Source organism: Schistocerca gregaria, chromosome 2 (assembly GCF_023897955.1).
Source record: "Schistocerca gregaria isolate iqSchGreg1 chromosome 2, iqSchGreg1.2, whole genome shotgun sequence".
NCBI lineage: Eukaryota > Metazoa > Arthropoda > Insecta > Orthoptera > Acrididae > Schistocerca > Schistocerca gregaria.
Genome location: NC_064921.1, coordinates 251428885 through 251449820, shown reverse-complemented (window position 1 = coordinate 251449820; position 20936 = coordinate 251428885). Strand labels below are relative to the sequence as shown.

Sequence of the window (20936 nt, the reverse complement as noted above, 5' to 3'; positions counted from 1 at the left end):
GGTATATGTTTGCATTATATATATTTGTGTTCTTAGAACAAATCTATCTTCTTTACACTTTAACATTTGTATCTTTTTACAACCAGTGTGGACATTTTTATATGTACAGATAAAAATTTCCTATTTTAAAAAAAATATAAGTATAATGCTCACATTTGGAAAACAGGGTGTTCCCTACTATTAAAATATGGACAGTTGCCTTCTAAGTGTCTTCTAATATACATCTTCACTTGTGGTGCATTTTATATCAGATCTCTCTTACTTTTACAGGAATTAATAACTATCAACATTTGCACAGTTCAGCAACCATTTTTAAAACACATTGTGCAAGGAAGGTATGTGGGTTAGTAGAAACATTGCATAAAATTCCTATGAGCAACATGTTAGATTATTCAACTATCTACTGAGAAATCTTCACTTTGTATACATATATAAAATAGATTCTGCTGTTCATTTTATCAGTAAATTTACAGAATCTATTTTACTAAAAAAAATATAATTTATTTTATTTACAGTAAAATATTTACATTTAAAATTCATAAAATTCTATATACATTAAGAAGATGAACATGATTATCTAGATGTAACTGAATATAATACAAAGACTAGCACACATAAGAAGTCATGGATCAAGTGATCACAGAGTAATATAAAATTAACAAGGAAAAGATCACTTGGAAATAGAATTGTTCTGATTCATACACTTCATTAACAAAAAAAGAAAATATCAGTTAAATTTATCTTAGAACAGTTAGTTTCAAAGATCAGGTACATGTAAGATGTCTTATGACTTCAAGAAAAAAAATCTGCTTAAAATTATTTAAAAATGCCATTATCACGTTTATGTTGCATTGACTACTTTAAAGGACGCAAACAAGAGATGATAAAAATACAGATGCTGCTGTTCATATTGAACAGTTATAGTAACAGTCCTGTGACTGATTGTAAACAAGCTTACGAATAATGTCTTTGATTTTAAAAAAAAATCTGCTGAGCGATGGTAATGATATAAAATACATTAAAATCAACACTTTTATAAAAGAATTATGAAATTAGGTGTCCTTGCTAGAGATCAAAACTTACACATCACTGCTGATGACAGAAACAGGAAAACAAACATTTTTCTGCATTAAGTCTGTCTTAGTCAGTTTCTTCATACACCCTAATGTGTATTTTCAATATCACATGCATATTCTGCAGTGCTAAGCGCTAAACAGGCCTCTGGTCTTGCACAACAATTGGAGGTTTGTCAGGTGTTTGTGGTGAGGGTACAGTTGTTGGCACTGGTTCAACCACATTATTTCTCTGTGGCGAAAGTAGTTCCTGACGATCCCTTTCCCTTTCTCGTCCTGGCCTGAATGCTTCCAATAACGATTCTACTCTCTCTTCCGTTGGACCCCATCGTTCGTAGCCAGCATTATTCTGTAGCCATACAACTAGTGTCCCATGTGGAGATCTGACATTCATGTCACTCCTACAAAAGTAAATAATTCTGTTTTAAAACGGTATATATATATATATATATTTGTAGTTAGTAAATTCATTATCATACAAAATTAATGACAGAATGAGTAGGTTTTAAACATTTTTCCATTATTAACTTCTTTCTGTTTGTGACAACCATACAAAATCACACTATAACGATGGCAGGAAAAAGTACTAAAGTTTTTTTCAAAGATAACATGCGAGTAAACTCCCCACTACATTGGTATATATGTATCGGAGCTGAACATTAAGAGAACTGTGAGAGCTCCATACTTTTCACTGCAGGTGTTCGGCTATATGTTATTCCATTAATGCAAGTTTGTAAGAGATGGACAATTCATTAAGACAAGCATTTGGAGTAATATCTTATCCAGTTGCCTCTCTTGGGCTAGACAAGCTGAATCACATGTTTTCAAACATTGTTGGCTGATGATAAATGGTTTTATGGGTCACCTTGCCATGATGAACTGTTGCTGCATAAACCAATTGTCTTAAGAGTGACTGCAAATAATAATCCAAAATATTATGGCCATGGAATATGTTCTTTCCTACCAGTCTGACATGGTATGTACTATTTAGAGCTTGTAACTGATATGCACTTAACCACCATCATGTATGAATCACACACAGCTTTTTATTTACTGGGACAGCCCTTTAGTAGTTCTGGAATAGTGTCCTGAAAAATTTTGTTCGGTACTTGTAAGGTATGCTGGGAAATCATACACCATCTGATCAAAAGTATATGGATACCTTTAATGAACATTAATATGTGATGTGTCCCCCTTTAACCTTTATTGATAGCTTGGGTTCTGCTGGGGACACATCAAGTAAGGTGCCAGAATCTTTTTGGAGGAATGGCAGCTCATTTTTCCTCTAGAGAGAAAATGAGAGACAGTAGTAATGTTGGACACAGGGATCTCAAGTGAATTCGATGTTCTAACTCATCTCAGAGGGGTTTCAAGAATGTTATTGACCACAAACCAGTGCCTCAAATGCTCATTTACAGCTCAATGCATTGTCATGCTAAGTCATTGTCTCTTAACTGTTCTTCTACTGTTTACAGTACACTATGCTGAAAAATTTATTCATATCCTTCTGCATTTGTTGTTCTCTTAAGCACAATAAGGGGGTGACACATAACCCCGAAACTGCCCCCCTCCCCACAAACCATAACACCAACTCCTCTGTACTTCACTGTTGGCGTTACACATGATCATGTTACCACAGGGTTCGACATAATTCATCACACCAAATCTCTCAGTTCCAGTCATCCTCTAGCCAGTGGGTGTTCTTTACACCAGCTCAATCATCATTTAGCACTGACTGCAGAAATGTATGGATTATGAGGGGCTGATTGACAATTATACCCCATTCTTTTTAACTCCCTACAAAGTCCTAACTGGACTGCTGGCAGTACTTTGGAATTCACTTCCGAACTCACTTCCTTCCACTGGTTCATGGAATTTGTTATGATCCCCACGGCAATACTTGATGGTCCCTTGTCTGTGAGTGCATGGGGTCGTTGTCTTGGTTTAGCTGTGGCTGGGTTGTTCCTTTACAGTTCCACTTCATAATCACTTCACCAACAGTCGAACTTGTGCAGCTTTAGAAAGGTTGAAATGTCCCTCATGGATCTGTTACTCAGGTGACACCCAGATACTATAGTCTGATTTAAAGTAGTTGTCACTTGACAGGCAACGGGCTGCAGGGCTCCCGCCACCAATAAGCCAATGGCAACCGGCACTGTCGGCTGCCACTGTGTTGCCACTTCGTTCTGCTGAGCTGACTAAGGCATTGTGCCAGCCAGTCCTCAGCGAGCCATTGTAGTCATGCGGGTGAGAGATTTGAGTGACTTGTAGCTTCGCGTGTTTACGATGTGTGATGAAAGCAGGCGCAAGAGAGGGAGGCCGAGGCTGCACACTCCTCGGAAACCTCCAAAAGTGGCGGACATGGCGTCGTTATACGCAGTCAGGCGTGTGAAAACATGTGTTCCTTAAGGGAGTCTTTTGAGAGAGAAATGGATGCAGGAAGGCCTCTTGTTCCTTTGGATAAGGTGGTGGAGCGAACTGCAGCTGCTCTGCAAGTTAGTGAATGATCAGTAATAAGAATCTGCAGGGAGAAATTCACGAAAGAAGGCTCAAGTGAATCATCTAAATTGGATACACCTGGGAAAAGGAGGCGGCTAGAGAAGAGGGTCACAAAACTTGACTCTTTTCAGGAAGATGGTATTTGTCGTCAAATATACACATTTTATTCGAGGAAGGAGTATCCAACACTCAAAAAACTACATGCTACGAGTCGTGAAAATGTTAGGATTCCGCTATAAATCCATATCTGGCAGAAAGTTACTAATGTAAAGCCAAGATATTGCAGCCCGGCAATGCCGCTTTCTTAGAGAATTAGTGGGGACAAATTTTGATGATATCGTTTGGCTTGATGAAATGAGGGTGAATGCAGGACACAGTTTAAAAAAAATGCTGGACAGACGGTACCATCAGCAGAAGTATGGCAGCTCCGATCAGCAGAGGAAAAAGGATAATTGTAGCACATGCCGGAAATTCAAAAGGTTTCATTCCAAATTGTCTGCTGCTATTCAGTTCAAATAAGACCTCCGACTACCACGAAGAGATGAATCACAATACTTTTATGAAATGGTTTGAAGACTGTGTGCTCCAGAACTTAACAAAAAACTCTATCATTGTTATGGATAACGCTCCTTATAATTCAGTAATACAAGACAAAGCACCCACAAAGGCAACGAGGAAAAGCAACATTGTTAGCTGGTTACAGAAACATAAGGTGCAGTTTGACAGTAATTTTACAAGGGCAGAATTATTACAAATTGTATCGCAATACAAGCCAAAGAACCCTATTTACATTGTGGATGAAGTAGCAAAAAAATACGGGCATAAAGTGCTCAGATTACCTCCTTACCATTGCCATTTCAATGCAATAGAGCTGATTTGGGCTCAGGTTAAATGGCATATTGCTGCAGAAAATAAGAAATTCACATTAACTGAAGTGGGTTGCCTTTTAAAAGAGGCAGTTGAAATTGTGACATCGGAAGACTGGCAGAAGGTAGTACATCACTTGAAAGGAGTGATACAGGATACAGGACGCATGGAACAGTGAAGATATCTTACAACAAAGTGTCCAAGACTTGATTATATCTGTCAATACGAGCAGCGAGATGGATAGTTCCCCACTGACTCTAACTCTGAATTAAGCAGTATTTTCGTATTGTCTGATTAGTGTGTAGTGTACTTACTGCCTTTAAGTATTGTATTTGTGAATTTATTTCGATTAATTCTTATTTTTGTTGTGAGACTAAGAAATACTGTTTGGCCAGCTCCTGTTTGGTCATCTCCTTATGGTAAGTTAGACTGAATTTTAATTCTATTTCATTTTGTATATACACCAAGATGTTATTCAATGTGTGTAATAGTTTTCGAGATTTGCAATCTAATGGAGAAAACTTTTCTGGACGCGAAAATCTCTCACGCTTCAATAGTTAATGTAACAACGGCCCTAATTAAAATTAAGAAAAGATATTTGATTTGCTTATAGATACCACTGAGACCGATGCTGTACATAAATTTCAAAATATTTACGTAATTTGTATAGGAGATAGAGATTTTAATCGTCATACTTGTTTCGAGTTCAGTACTGATAGGGTTGCTTAAAAATGCTGTTTTCAGAAATATATATACAGGAAACATGATGCTCTACGAAAACTTTTAAGGATTCTTTGCCGAGTGCATTATTTTGGTAATGAATGGAAAAAAATATTTTGCTGTGACACCAATAGTTTTTCAGTATCAGTAATAACATGATAAGTTAGAAGCTGTTTGCGAAATCGAGAATTTAAATGGTTTCAAACAAATTAACGTAACTCTTGTCCTAATTAAAATTAAGAATAGATATTTTACAGATTGAGAGACATTGTAGAGATATACATCATATTTGGGTTTGAAATTTTTTACTTACTTTTTGTAGAAGATACTGGCTTTAAAACGATTTTCTATCGCTGGGGGTAGCGATGCACTGAGGCAGCAGCCTACAGCCAATGCTTGACGTGACAACGCCGCAACTTCGCAGCGCAAACATCAAGTGACAACTACTTTAAATCAGACTATAGTCACTGAACTCTTCTGCTTCCCTACTAACAACACAATACTTCTTGCCGGTCCAACGCTTGTGACATCCAGTGGTCAATTCCTCATTACATATGGGTGGAAAGATACTGCATGTACGTTAAGTGAGATGGTACTGTGGTAATACGTTGGACTAGCATGTGTAAGGTTGGCTGTTCAAACACCTGTCTGGACATCCAAAAATTTAGGTTTTTTCCATGTTTTAAATAGATCACTTGAGAAAGGTGCCACGATGGTTCTTTTGGGAAGGATGTGGCCGCTTATGTTCCATTGACTGGTCAGTGAACCTTCAGCTTCCTTCCATTTTAACCTACCAGAGGTCACCTAGTATTCCTACTCGCACATTAATAGTAAAGTATGGCTACTGAATATCGTGTGAAGTTCGGTTCATGTGTTACTGTGATGTGTTGTGCATAGATACTTGATATCAGCTTAAAGAACATACTCTTCGTGGTAGGGCATAAGAGCAAACTTGGTCAATTATTTATGGTGCTGCCTGAAAATGCTTTTTGATGCATTCACACAGCACCACTGCCTCCATTTAAATGGCCTCATATGAAAACAATGTCTGCTTGCTCATAAGATGAATATCCATCATGAATAAATCAGATACTCAGAACTACAAATACAGTGAAAAAATGGTGTAAAATACGGGTAGATGCGAAATGTGGGGAATAACGTTTTAAGCTGTAAAAGGTAATATAGGATGCCCCCTTTCACTTTATTTGTGATATATGTACATAAGCATCAAAAGACTTGTCAGGGACTTGTTTATAATCTAATGAAGGTTTGTTATCTAACAAAAACACTTATTTAACGGGAACTGATAACTGTCTGGGAAGTAGGAATATTTCGCTTACACCTGTTTCGAAAAATTTTTCTCGTTTTCAAGTGCAAATATGTAAATCAGTATTATTTGTGGTAGCCTGCCTCATTGCCTCATCAGTTATGTAAACACACACACACACACACACACACACACACACACACACACACACACACACACACACACACATTGTTTGTTTGTGTAACATCAAAAAAATACACACGTAATTACGAGAATAAATTCTCAAAATGTGTTTCTCAGCATGAATAAAATACGTAATGAGCGTCGTGATTAAACTAAAAATATTTGAGCAATGAAAAGTGAATGATGGTGTCAACTAGCACTCCAAGGGGGCCATATGCTGAAACACGCTACATATGACTCGAGAAAGGTGTCGTGATGATCACAAACCTGCATTTGCGCAGTAGACACAGTGTGGAAATGGTTGTGATTGGCCATGATATCTTCATTCGATGAACCTAATTACTCCCGTCAGCCGCCACACCAAATAGTGCTTGGTAGCGTAATATTTGTAAACACTACTGGACGGCCAACATCATGCCAGTGTCATTTTTTTCTCCTCAAACATTTTTTCGTAATGCATAAATTGTGGGAAAATTATAAATATGTTGACAAAATCTGGTGCAAATTAACATCGTGGGTGTAGGTAATTTGACGGGACCGATAAAAAATGTCGTAAGCGGTGGGATAACATTCATTCCAGGAACGTTAAAGGGGAGTTATACTGTACCTCAACAAACATGTCAAATGTAAACATAGCAACACAGTAAGAGTACTGAATCATCATATTGATAAATATCAGTAATGTAACCCAATTTTTTTTATTTGCTATAATCTTAGGTGATCAGCCTTTATCTTAAAATCTGCTAAAAGCAAACTTTCATTACTAACAAATGTTTCCATGGATACTTTTCTCCTGCCAAAGTTTGTAGAGACATTTTTGATACGCAGGTGTGTGTAGTTTGTACTTATGGTTTAAAATTGTCAAGTTCAAAAGGACAAATTTCTTGTCTCTTGAATTCAAACATATAAAAGACCAGTCCATGTATGTAACAGCAGCCATCTGTACCATTTACTGGTAAGATAACCAAAGCAACTGTTCATTGTTTTAACAATAAACAATATTGGAATACTAATACATATTGTTAGTGCTTGCGCTATATGGTAAAATATTCTTTCATAAGTGTCCTGGTCTGCATTTCTGATACTAAACAATCATCATGGAATTTTTATTTTTTGAAATCTGTCACAAGGGAAGTCTTCAAGGGTGGAATCTACTTTTCTTGAAACAATCTGTAAGTGGCTGCAGGTTGTGATAATCAGGGGAAGAAAAAAAAGGGGGTGGGGGGGCTGCCATTTGCAAGTAATCAATGAAAAAGAATTCTGTAGTGAAGCACTACAGCCTTACAAATTATGGTGCTATCCAGATTGGCAGTTTAGTGTTTAAGATCCTTTCCTGATATGTTGTAGGTTCAAATGCTCTTAATTTTTTATTTCTAATTCTTTGCCGCATTATTTTATTCATTGTGAATTGCACTGGTTTCCAGGGTTTGTGAGTTGGGCTACTCTTAATTTCAGGAACAACAACTAGACAAAATTTTCACAGTGCTGTGTGTCCAGAACTCGACAAAGGCACCGCGGACATTCCAGTACTCGTAAATAAGCTGAATCCATAGTTTTTGTTTGCCTGTCAATATTTAAACGTTTAAAATGCTGATCTATCAGTTAAAAACAAAGGAAAATATATTTTTGACACAAGTGCACACTTCCATTGTAACAAGTATATGTTTTTGGTTTCTCAAATTCTTGTTTTGCTATGGACAAAGTTATGCAGATGAAAGAAGGGATTAAAAATAAAACTGAATTCAAGTAAAATAAGGAACAGAAATAATAATGTGGACAAAAACATAAAATGATATTGAAACAAAGTGTGATAGGAACAAAGAATGAGAACAAATTTAATACAATGGTTAAAAAGACAACAAAGAATTAAAAATAAAAATATAAACAACTCAAAATAATGATCAATGTTATAAGATTTAAAAATAAAAGTTTTAAAAAGCACCTAATGGTATAGAAATCCACAACCTCTGTCATGTCAGGATAAGATATTAACTGTTACACTACGTTGCTATTGCAAAAGCACTGTTTCTCGCCCCTGGGGACCTCCCCTTGTCAGAAAAAAACACAAATTATAATAAGATAATCAAATTCTAAAAATACACAGTATATTTGGCAATAAGCCTCAGCAGTTTGAAAAGGCTTCAGAATAAGGACACATATATACTGTCTTCCCACGTCCTCAACTGAGTTCTCAGAAGTAAAATTTGAAATTTTGGGTATCTGTCTCCCTGCGTGCTACTTCCAGGTAGAAATTAAAAGACAGTCCATATGCTTAACACTTAGTTTTATATTTAACAGGATAGGTCTGGCTATGGAGGCAGGTAGCAAAGAAAGAAAGAAAACAATCACATGGTATATTATTTTAATCACTAAGTCTCTATTACTTTTCATAGCTTTACATGCAGGATAAATGATGCTATGTTTATACATTTGTGCAATTTATCACATAACAAAAAAGCAATTTTTTTAATAATTCATGCAGTGAATAACTTACTTTGCTTTTATATGTTGTAGACCATTCCGATATTCATGTTCAAGAGCTGGTACGACTACTTGTTTCCTCTTAAAATGGCTTGCTTCAAGTTTAAGCAGTGCATTTGGTGCTGGCTCTCTGTATTCTGGGATAAATACAATAAAGGAAAGGGCTTCTGGGGATTCTGATAGAAGCCTTTCAAAATGATTCACCATTGCTTCCATTAACTCTTCACAGAAAGGAGGATTCGCTTCAAATGATCCACTGACAGGTTTGAAGTCTAATATTGGACTGAAATCAAAATGTTAAGATTAAATGTGCATCAGCCTGAAAGGTAGTCAGTTTACTTATATTTTCCTATGAGTAGGTCCCAACAATTCATTTCCAATTTATGTCTATTGCTCTTTAGCAAAGAATACAACCTTCTGGAGAATATATGTTCATTCTATGGAATGCTAATGACTGATATATATATTTGTAGATGTATATAGGGACTTTCAAAAGTTACACATGTTTGTCACACAAAGACCATTGTACACAAGAGTGGCACATTGTCAGCAGAGTGTTCTGGGTTTCCTGCAGAGAGAGTGCTGCTGCTGTCAGGTATCTGCTTATCAGGGAATGAGTGAAACAATGTGGCAACTGGAAACATACTCTGGAGTTGAACTATGCGGGGCAGTACAATGCTTGTGGGGAAAACATTTAAATCACACACGGATTCATCATGAAATTCTGGCAGTATACAAACTAAATGCAGTGTCACATCCAGCAGAATTGAAATGGTCCCACTAATTTGACAGGAGCCACACGAGTAATGCTGGTTGGAAAGTAAGGCCTGTTACTGACATATGCAACAATATCCAGGCAGTGAGATTCTGAAGCGATACAGATATTCACACAGCAATTCTTGTATAGCGGAGCGGAGTTCTATCGTTCAGGAATTGAATGAGTGGTAGAACATTCCAACCATTGTTTGCATATATTGGTGACCATATTGAAAAATAGTGCCATATCTGTGTTACTTTTAAGTGGCTAAAACTTACTTGGTATTCCATAATGTTAACTTTTGAAGATGCCTCATACTAACAGATGCTACAATTAAAAATTAAATTACTTTCAAATGTTGATTAGTCCATAATAGTTGTTATTGTGTTGGACAGTCGACTTTTGTCACCTGCAAATTCATAAAACAGTTGATACTTACCCCTAATTAAGAGTGTATGGATCAAAATAAAAAATCTTGAAATTGTGAGTATGTAGCCACCTTCTTACGAATAGGTAATTCTCATGAATATCATTACAGCACAAAGGAGATTCTTTCATCTAGTATGCAAGTTACATAGCAAAGCATTTCATATCATATTTCCAGTGTATTGGCACTTAATAAAATAAACAATGGTTTTATGTCAAAAAAAATTACAGCACAAAACTGGAACTTTCTTTTTTGTCAAAACAGTAGTAGTAGCAATTTTTGAACAGCAAATCCTTCCCTAGATGGCAGAACTTGAGCAAACTTCCTTCATATTTATGAAACTTCTTTGGCAATATCAGTTCCATAGACATAAGGAGCTGTGCTAGAATTACCTAAGGCTCTACCAAAATGTTTTATATATGCAGTCTACATTAACATTTGTGAAAATTACAACACCCACGGAGGTGGATCCAAACTCAGAGGGTGAAAGGACAGTGTATCAGCAACAAGAGATGAAAGAGATGATCTCGCACATTTACAGTTAGCTACGTTCTCTTTTGTGTGGCTGAAAACAACACTGCTGTGTGGCGACATTCGACGTGGGAGGATCTATCGGATGATGAGGAAATGTGAAAGAAACTGCTGATGCATCTTACCACAGGATATAATATCATTGGAACGGCAAAAGATCTCGCGACAATATGTTTCTCATGCTGTTACACAAGTGACACATATAGGGGGATTAAAGTAGGAATATCAGGAAACATCCATTGACATTAAGGACATTACAGACTGAGCACAAATTCAGACTGTTTCAAGAATGGGGATGAAAATCATGAGAGTCCTCTCCCACAGGGTGTGAACCAATCAACAGATGGTTGTATGCGGTGACATTAGTGAATTACCTTAACATGAGCATTCTAGGTGATAACCACCAATTTGTCAGTGTTGGCCCCATACTGGAGCACTGCAAATTTGTCTGTATTACTGGTTCATGTAAACGGCAGGTTGGAGTGATAGGACACACAACATTGGTTTCTGGCTAATGTAAAAAATTGCTAATGGTCTCAGGCAACAGTAGTAAATTGAATACTATCATGAAAGGTTGAATAACAAAATACAGTATAGTCTCTTGTGGTGAATACTGGTTAGATTTCAATGATACCATTATGATGACTAATCAAGCAGCCTGCATTTCTTGAGTAACATAGCAAGCAAACAAATGCAGTGGTTTGAGCTGCTACTGGATACAAGAGGTAACAACTCCTGCCTAGTGACAGCAATATGACCAGTGGCCACTGCAGCCTGCAATTCCGTATTTTGACAGGACTTTGCCCAGCTGTAGTGAGGATTGTGAAAGTCTTCTTCAAAGAATAACAAGATGCCAATGTTTGCCTGTGTGCTGAAAATGGAACATGTATTTAGGTTAGGCTATCGAGTGCAAAGTGGGTGGGGGAAGTTCCCCTTCCATATTGAGATGTTAAGAAAACTATTGCAGTTAACAGCTTCACACCATACTAAATTCTGAAAAGTGAGAGGTTGTTCAGTCCTGTAACTAACAACTTGTGTATTGCCATACTCCTGGTCTGTGGTACAAAGTTCATTTCAGTTACTGGTAGCTTATATTTGACGTCACCATTCATAAAAATGTTAGTTGGAGGGATGCTCAAGAAGCTGGTTCTTTTCATTACCCACAGTGATCGTAAGGATACTATTGGACTAGTGTGCTGTATGGTCCCTAAGATGATGGCCTTGTGGGCAAACATATAAAAACAATAAACTGAGAATCTGTTTACAAACTTATACTTTAATGGTGTCATAAGCATGTACATACATAACTGGAGACATTGTAATCGACAGCAGTATAATGGGTTAAACAATTCTTTTTTTGTTCCCTCTATCTTTTCTTTGGCCTTCTCCGTTTTTTGTAAGTAATTTGGCTTACTGTATGCCACTCTTTGAAGAGATCTACACCGCTATGTTGGCACCACCATTACTTCATAGAATGCACTCTTCATGAATTACATATTAGTGAAATAACCAAGGATACAGACAATAGCAGACATGAGAAAAAATTTCATAAAGTATCAAAGCATATGTGAATTTCATCTATTCAAATAACACAACTTTATAAACCTATTAGACTTTTGTAATGGAATATCAGATAGTATGAAGTGTTCCTTGAGACTATAACAGCAACATCGTTTTTTTCATGAAATGAATTCTTGGAAAATACTTGAATTTTATCAGGAAAGTCAATATTCCTAGGTATTTAATCACAACTTTCCCTCACTGAATTACTTTTTCCTCTGTGAGTCAAGCAAGGAAATCATATTTAATAGAATTTTGTGATCAAAGAGTGAGAACAGTTCCTTACTGAGTGAACAAGAACTAACATGGTCCCTGCCACAGCAATGAAAATGAAACAAAGGATGATTAAAACTGACATTCCACTCAGTATTCTATTAGGTGGATACCAAATTTTTTTGGAACAGCTTTGGTAGGGTAAAGATTCCCAAAAGGAATCTTTTGAGCGAGAATATTCTACAAAATTATTTGATTCGTTCTTCACGCTGGGATCATCAAACATTATTGAGTGAGTGCTACTGAAGCTTAGCAAGTATGCTCAATGAGCAGAAGCTAACTATTGATAGAGCCATTGAATACTATGATATTATGTCACATGTTTTTCTAAATGAATATGTATGACACAGTATACATGCACATTGTCCTCCAGGTAAATTATTTTGCTACTGCAGATGGAAAAATGGAATTTCGTGGCTAAAATGGAATAGGCTGTGGAACATATTTTGAATCCAAGACAAGTTCACTTAACAGTGGTCTTCTTTTGTGGCTTGTTTTTGAAGAAGTTAATCAGCTAAAGAAAAAATGCATAATAATCATGTTTATTATTTCATGGCTAACTAAGTAATGTTTTTGATGTAGGTTTTCTCCAACAATGCTGTTATTCCCAGGGCTTCTTTTTTTACTCACAAAATTATATCCTGATATGTTACTACTTTATAATACAGAATCCACGCAGTGTTACATTTTTATTACTAAGCTGATGACCAGAAACAGTTGATGTATGAAATGCCCCACCAACTTCAGCAAATTGGAAAAACCTATATAGTTTTGCACACTATCTATAAAAAAAATAGACAATAGTATTAATAACCAGTACCACTATTCTTCTCTGCAGCTGGATTTTCAATTATGTAGAATCATTTAATTACCTGTTTACCCATATATAAGCTCAAAAATGAAAACTAGAGAGACATTTTTGTTGTTATTTCTTTAATGGATATTAGGCTATGGTCCAAGGTTTACTGCTATGTCTAACGTTTCACCTTCTGGTGCTGTAATATCATCAGAGGCTTTAACAACTCAGAAAGCAATTACAATCTTAAACAAGCTCAGCAAGCCCATGCTTATTCAGGCAGGGGAGGGTGGGGGGGGTGGTTCATGATGTCATCAAAAACTGCTGGCTAAAGTCGTGGAGATGTGCCGGCACATGTTACAGAGCTTTATGTAGTACTAAAGCCCACAATTTGCCTTACTTTCTGTTCTTTTCCATTACAGTTGCTTTTGTGGTTTTGATTTTCTGTGGCTTCTCCGAAAATCGTAGCATAGTAGCATTGACAGCCACCTCAAGGAACACAAGAGTAATTGTTTGTTTGGGTAATAGGGGTAAATCATATGTAGGAGAACATGCACTGGAACCAGGGAACCATCAAATTTAATTTTTCTGATACCACAGTTTTATCAAGATTTATTACTATTATCAAGATTCATTACTGCGCCAGGATATACAGAGGGGCCATAAAAATTCAAAGACACAAAAACAACTGTAACAGAAAAGGTGGAGGACTGAAATAAGATGATTTTTGGGCCTTAGTACTAAATAAAGCTCCACAAACATGCTGGCATGACTCCCCTAATCTCAGGCAGCAGTCTAATGATGTCACAAACCAACCGTTACCTGAATATGTATAAACAGCTCGGCTTGCTGAACTTGAACAAGTTCAACTGCTTTCTGAGTTGTTAAAGCCTCTGACATTGGGAGACAAAATGTTAGGCAAGAGAAATATGCCTTGGACCACAATCTAATGCCCATAAAACATATATCACAAAAAATGCAAACACCGGCTATGAAAGCCTCATATGACTAGAGAGACATTTCATGAATTGATGCCAAGCTACATTAAGATAACAACAACATTCTTACCCTCTTGATCCAAAATATGAATCAGTGTCTGGAAATGCAGAACAATACTGCCTAAAGTAGCAGTTCAGTGGAGATGCAAAACATTCAAATGTTACACCAAACATTCTATTCAAGCACTCAAGTACTGTGATAGGAAGTGATCCTTGAGTTGGTTCATCATCTTTGCTTGTTGCACCAATGAATGTGTTGTACCGTTTCAACAAACACCATACACGTGGCAAAAAAAGTTCAAATTTTTTATCATCAAAGCAGTTATACCTATAAAGTTGTTCCTGTAATGAAAAATTATAACTTGATTTTTTTATTTAAAAACACATACATAAGTCAGAACAGTACACACATGAAAGAAGAGGTAAAAAACACTGTGTAAATCAAATTAAAGCAACAGAATGGAAAGGGAAAGAAAAACTGATGATGTGGTTCAGAGTGAAATAGGTTAAATGAAGAACCTCCCTTTGTTAATTAATTACATGTTCTGTAGATCAGCTGAACAAGTCTTTTATTGAAATGATGTGCAATGAGACAGTTCACAGGATGTGTGTGTACTTGTGGGACTGAAGCCACCGTAATCAAAAGGAGCATAAAGAGTTAAATTAATCTTTTTTGTTTCACCCATTGTTTCTTTTGGCATCGAACCTATTTCGGCTTATTTACTGTTCAGTCATGTCTTCAGTAATTCGCCTAAGCTACATCCATTCTTGATACACTAATCATGTATATTTATCCTGTAAACTGATGCATTCCACATCGTTTTGATGAAAGAATCATTCAAGTGATCTACTGAACATGTAATTAACAAACAAACTTGCTTACTTTACTTTTACAGGGTTTTACTACAAAATCTGGCAGGAGCCATGTGATGGTCCACTTTCTATCTATGGTACTTTGCACATACATCTTAGTCACTCTCTTACTACCTATATATATTCTGCACTCTGTTGTGTCAGTTTGTACACATACAGACTGTAGGCAATAATTATCAACCGAACAAAAGCAATATGCAACTTTGAAAGCACAACAAGTAATTCCTCAGGCCATCTGTGCACTCTTAATTCAACAAAATTGTGTGTGTGAGAGAGACTTATCACATCATATTAACACTGAACATTCAGCAGTTGTATGTCTTGTTCATCACAGCAGTGGGTCTTACAAAGGGAACCTACAAAATTCGATAACCAGAATATTTGGTAAACAGTTTTAGGTATCAAACTGAAGTATCTGGCTAGTGATTGTATACAAAGGAGCAAGTGACTCTTAATAACAATTATCTACAAAGTTATTGGCACATTTTTTAATGAATTGGCATACACTTTTAAATTACATTTGAAACCTCTTGTAAATAGAAGTTCAGTGTTATTACATTTGTTAAGGTTTTCTAAATCCAAGTTCCAAGGCATTAGACTCTCTCTCCTCCACTGAAGGTGCAAATTTTGCTAAACTGGACTTCATGCCTTTGAAAGTAATGACTGACTGAAATTCACTAAGGATAGGAACTCCACCATGACTTATTACAAGAATTGCTAATGTTTTCTCGAGGTATGGACAGCACTACAGAACTTGATATATAACACCTATGTTGCTTGTGTGTACCATGAAAAACATAAAGCCACCTGATATTCTAACTTGTTGCAAATCATACCAGACAAAGTAACAGTTTGCAGTAAGTTGTTATTTCATTGACATCTTTTTCAGAGAGGGTTCGTGTCTTGGCAGGGTGCTCCAACTTCCATACATTTTACATTTTTCAGCTTGCATGTAATTTTGTTTTTCAACTCCTTGTTGAACGAAAGGGGGTTTTTAAGACATAAACGTACACTATGCGATCAAAAGTATCCAGACACTTGGGGCTGAATATGACTTACAAGTTCGTGGTGTCTTGCAATTGGTAATGCTGAAATTCAATATGGTGTTGGCCGACCCTTAACCTTGATGACAGCTTCCACTCTCGCAGGCATACATTCAATCAGGTGCTAGATGGTTTGTTGGGGAATGGCAGCCCATTCTTCACGGAGTGCTGCACTGAGGAGAAGTATCGATACTGGTCAGTGAGGCCTGGCATGAAGTCAGTGTTCCAAAACGTCCCAAAGGTGTTCTATATGATTAAGGTCAGCACTCTGTGCAGACCAGTCCATTACAGGGATGTTGTTGTTGTGCAACCACTCCACCACAGGCTGTGCATTATGAACAGGTGCTCGATCGTGTTGAAAGATGCAATTGCCATCCCCGAATTGCTCTTCAAAAGTGGGAAGCAAGACAGTTCTTAGAACATCAATGTAGGCCTGTGCTGCGATAGTGCTATGCAAAACAACAAAGGGTGCAAGCTCCCTCCATGAAAAACATGACCACACCATAACATCACCGCCTCCGAATTTTACTGTTGGTACACACGCTGGCAGATGACGGTCACCGGGCATTTGCCATACCCACACCCTGCCATCAGATTGCCACATTATGTACCATGATTTGTCACTCCACACATTTTTCCACTGTTCAATCGTCCCATGTTTACACTCCGTACACAAGGCAAGGCATCATTTGACATTTACCCGCGTGATGTGTGGCATATGAGCAGCCGCTCAACCATGAAATCCAAGTTTTCTCACCTCCCGCCTAACTGTCATAGTACTTGCAGTGGATCCTTATGCAGTTTGGAATTCGTGCGTGATGGCCTGGATAGACGTTTGCCTATTACACATTACGAGCCCCTGCAACTGTCAGTCAATCAACAGACGAGGTCGGCCTGTACGCTTTTGTGCTGTACGTGTCACTTCATGTTTACACTTCATTATCACAACAGAAACAGCAGGCCTAGGGATATTAAGGAGTGTGGAAATCTCGTGTACAGACATATGACACAAGTGACACCAATCACCTGACCACATTCGAAGTTCTGCAGAGTGCCCCACTCTGCTCTCTCACTATGTCTAATGACTACTGAGGTCACTGATGTGGAGCACCTGGCAGTCAATGGCAGCACACTGCACCTAATACGAAAAATGTATGTTTTTGGGGTGTGAGGATACTTTTGATCACACAGTGTATTAAGCCATTTTTCTTCCATTTGTATAAATTGGAGCTTCTATTGATCTGTTAAAATGATCATGGCATTTTATTTGTTTAGTCAAATAAAATTATATGGATTATTTACTAATTAAAATATTACTGTGTGTGTGTGTGTGTGTGTGTGTGTGTGTGTGTGTGTGTGTGTGTTTTTCCATCCTGTGGTGATGTACCAGTGCTACACATTCCATACCAGTGACAGACATTTAATTTTTGCAACAGCCACACCATAATAGTTTAACAGGAGACCTGCTGATTAAGTAGTTGACAACTCAACTTCCAGAGCTGTTTTAAATGCTGCACACTGCTGCCTCTTCTGTATTTTTGATTTACAGGTTGGTTGTCAAGCAGCATTGAAGGCAAAACACTTACTTTGGTTAACAATGTTTATCATCCCTCATAGCTTGATTGCTTCCTTAATAATGCTGTCCCAAAAACCATTAGCTGGGCAGATTTCAAAATTGAACATGTGTTTTTTTATTAATCTGTTCTTGGCTATAATAAGTTTATTTTCCTGTCCATATTATACATTGTAAACATGTTCTGTGCTATGAGGCACAGCCTGGTTGTGTTTGTCTGATGTATGGGTTTTCCATATTCGTGCAGTATGTGATAGACCCCCAGATGTATGAAGTAGAAGGTTATCTTTCACGCTGCCCAGAAGGTTTCTTATTTTGGAGGTGAGTGAAATATGGATTTGATACCCCTCCTAGACAGACTGTGCACACTGGCACTTTTCCAGACTGTGTGTGTGTGTGTGTGTATGTGTGTGTGTGTGTGTGTGTGTGTGTGTGTGTGTGTGTGTGTGTGTGAGAGAGAGAGAGAGAGAGAGAGAGAGAGAGAGAGAGAGAGAGAGAGAGAGAGCAAATGATGAATTATCAGATTAACCCCCCCCCCTTTTTTAGGGGGGAGCGAGGGGAGGGTTGTAATCTAATGGTGAGATTTGAGAGATCAGGGAAGTTTTGCCAACACAATCTCCACATTCATTAGTCAAGGTGAATCACATTCTGTATTTGCCTTGGTTCAGGACAATCATCATCCTGATACCAGATATCCCTATATATGATCAGGGGTAAATGTTCAAGATTTACTAGCAAAATGTTTTTAAGGAACCTGATGTAATGGGAATTTTCAATAAAAAGAAAGTCCAACTGGTATTTCCATACTCCTCTGTCATTGAATCAAACTTGTCAGACACAGTGAATATTCACTGCCCAGTGATGCAAATTACATAAATTTGTGTGTGAATATCGGCTTGTTACTAATCAGGATGCGTACAAATACAACACTTTCACTTTTATTAGTGAGTATTATTTAGCATACTCTAAAGTCATTTTTTGTTTGTTTGGGACTGCCTAATACGACATTTTGTAAGTCATTCCATTATTGTTTTGGCTGTTTGGCGTGGATGTGTTGGAGTTTATCAGTACACGTGTACCATGTTCAGTGAGCTTTTTATGTAAATAATTTCTGCTTCAAGAGAAATCTATTGATTTTACAGGCATCGAAATACACTTATGAAATAAAAGCTGCTGCTAGAAATTACCTGTATCAAATGCTGTTGAAGGCTGACAATGTGAAAAGGACATGTCTACATCAGTCTGTTTATGAAAATAACCTCAACAAAACAAAACTTCCACATGCAAAAAATGGTTGCAAGGCATTATTGGCTGGAAGACCCAATCTGAGGTTTGGCCACTTGGTACAAGTATTTCCATTAAATCCCACTTTAGTGATTGCAGGTCAACGAAAGTGAGATGAAATGACGAGGACAATGCAAACACCCAGTCCCCGGCAAAGAAAACCTCCGACCCAACCAGGAATCGAAACCAGGATCCCACGATCTAGAGGCAATGCTAACCACTAGACCACAAGCTGTATACTTCAGATATAACTACCAAGTAATTTCAGGGAATTAGTAAATTTTATCTCAGTTTTTTTCCCCATTAGAAAACAAACCACTTTCTTAGGTATTGTAGTTTTAGCTCTAAATAGATGTTACAATCATTGTTATTGAGGAAAGGAAAATATCATACAGAAATGTGAAAAGTATACAGACAGGTGTGTTGGCTAGTATTTACCTTATCTCAGTACAGCTGACACTAACAGAAAACTGACAAAAATAAATAAAACCTAGCTTTTGGAAACTTGCTCCCTCTTCAGGGAGGAGGGAGGGAAATGGATGTGAGTCACAATCTGTGTTATGAGGTAACAAAGAAGGTAAACAATAATGGAAATACATTACACTAGCAAACCTGGTAATGCATTGAAATTGCTAAATCGAGGGATTGTCTTTAAAATAATGAGATTGGTTCTGGTAAAAAGAATTAATTGATCTGGTTACTGTGTATTGTTAATTTTTTTTCTTTTCAAAATAGTCTCATTGGTTACAAGTTTTTCATGGATCACCCCATGCTTGTCAAATAAGGCCTTGGAATTTGACATTCTCCCTTTCTTTGGGGATTTAGAGATTTGAGGTGTGCTCGCCAAGATTTGGTGCTTGGTTTCAGGCTCATACTGTAACACCCATAATTCGTCAGCTGTTGGTATGTTGCCAAGAAGTTTGGTTGCCATACAACTATTCCAACATCTCACAGGAAATGTCAACTTGTAGTATTTGTTCATCACTGAACACTTTAGTTACCAATTTTTCCCAAACCTTCCACATGCTCAGATTTTGTGAACCATCATTTTGCACAGTTGATGTTTTTGGTGATTAATCTTACATTCAGATTCCATGAGATTTTTCACTTTGGTCACATTTTTGACCAAACCACTCATTAAAGTGCATCCAGATCACTCCATGTCTTCAACGGTCTCCCATTCTTGAACCACTGGAAAACCTGGGCCTGTGAGAGTGCATTGTCTTGCACCATTCCATTGTTGTTTTACAATTGCAAGCCTGTGCCTTTGGCTTTATTATTGCTTTAGCTAACACAATGATAATTTGTGTTGTCATACATTCATGCGAGCAGCAGTATAAAATAAACGGCGAGTGTGTCCACTTAATGTACAAAGTACGCCACGGCTTGGTCATTTTTATTTTGTTATCTTTTATGCTCAGCAAAATATTTCCCATAACAAGCAGGTTCAGTCATTTTTATTTTGTTATTTTTTATGTGCAGCAAAATATAACACATAACAAGCAAGTTCTTGTATTCTGTGCAGGGCAAGATCAAAGCTGATTGACAAAGAGCTTGAGTGGCTACTCAAGGCCAGGTTTCAACACTGTACCAGATGAAGACTCCGAGATAGAATAGTAACTTATCACATAAAGTAACTGCAATTCAGATTCTGAATAAGAACAATATGGTGACTGAACAGTCACTCTCTCCACTTTCTTTGAGAGGGAAACATAAATAGAATAAAAGGTG

At 37.2% G+C, this 20936-nt stretch overlaps 1 protein-coding gene across 1 annotated transcript in view; it reads right to left on the bottom strand.

Moving 5' to 3' along the window:
- Positions 1–289: 289 nt before the first annotated feature.
- LOC126336794 (mRNA (2'-O-methyladenosine-N(6)-)-methyltransferase) overlaps positions 290–20936 on the bottom strand; it is a 144678-nt gene continuing 124031 nt past the window's right edge. The window contains exons 10-12 of the mRNA XM_050000818.1: positions 14503–14774; positions 9104–9373; positions 290–1474 (exon numbers count right to left, since the gene is read on the bottom strand). Of these exons, the coding sequence (XP_049856775.1) occupies positions 1210–1474; positions 9104–9373; positions 14503–14774 (807 nt within the window). The 3' untranslated portion in view covers positions 290–1209. The remainder of the gene's footprint in view (positions 1475–9103; positions 9374–14502; positions 14775–20936) is intronic.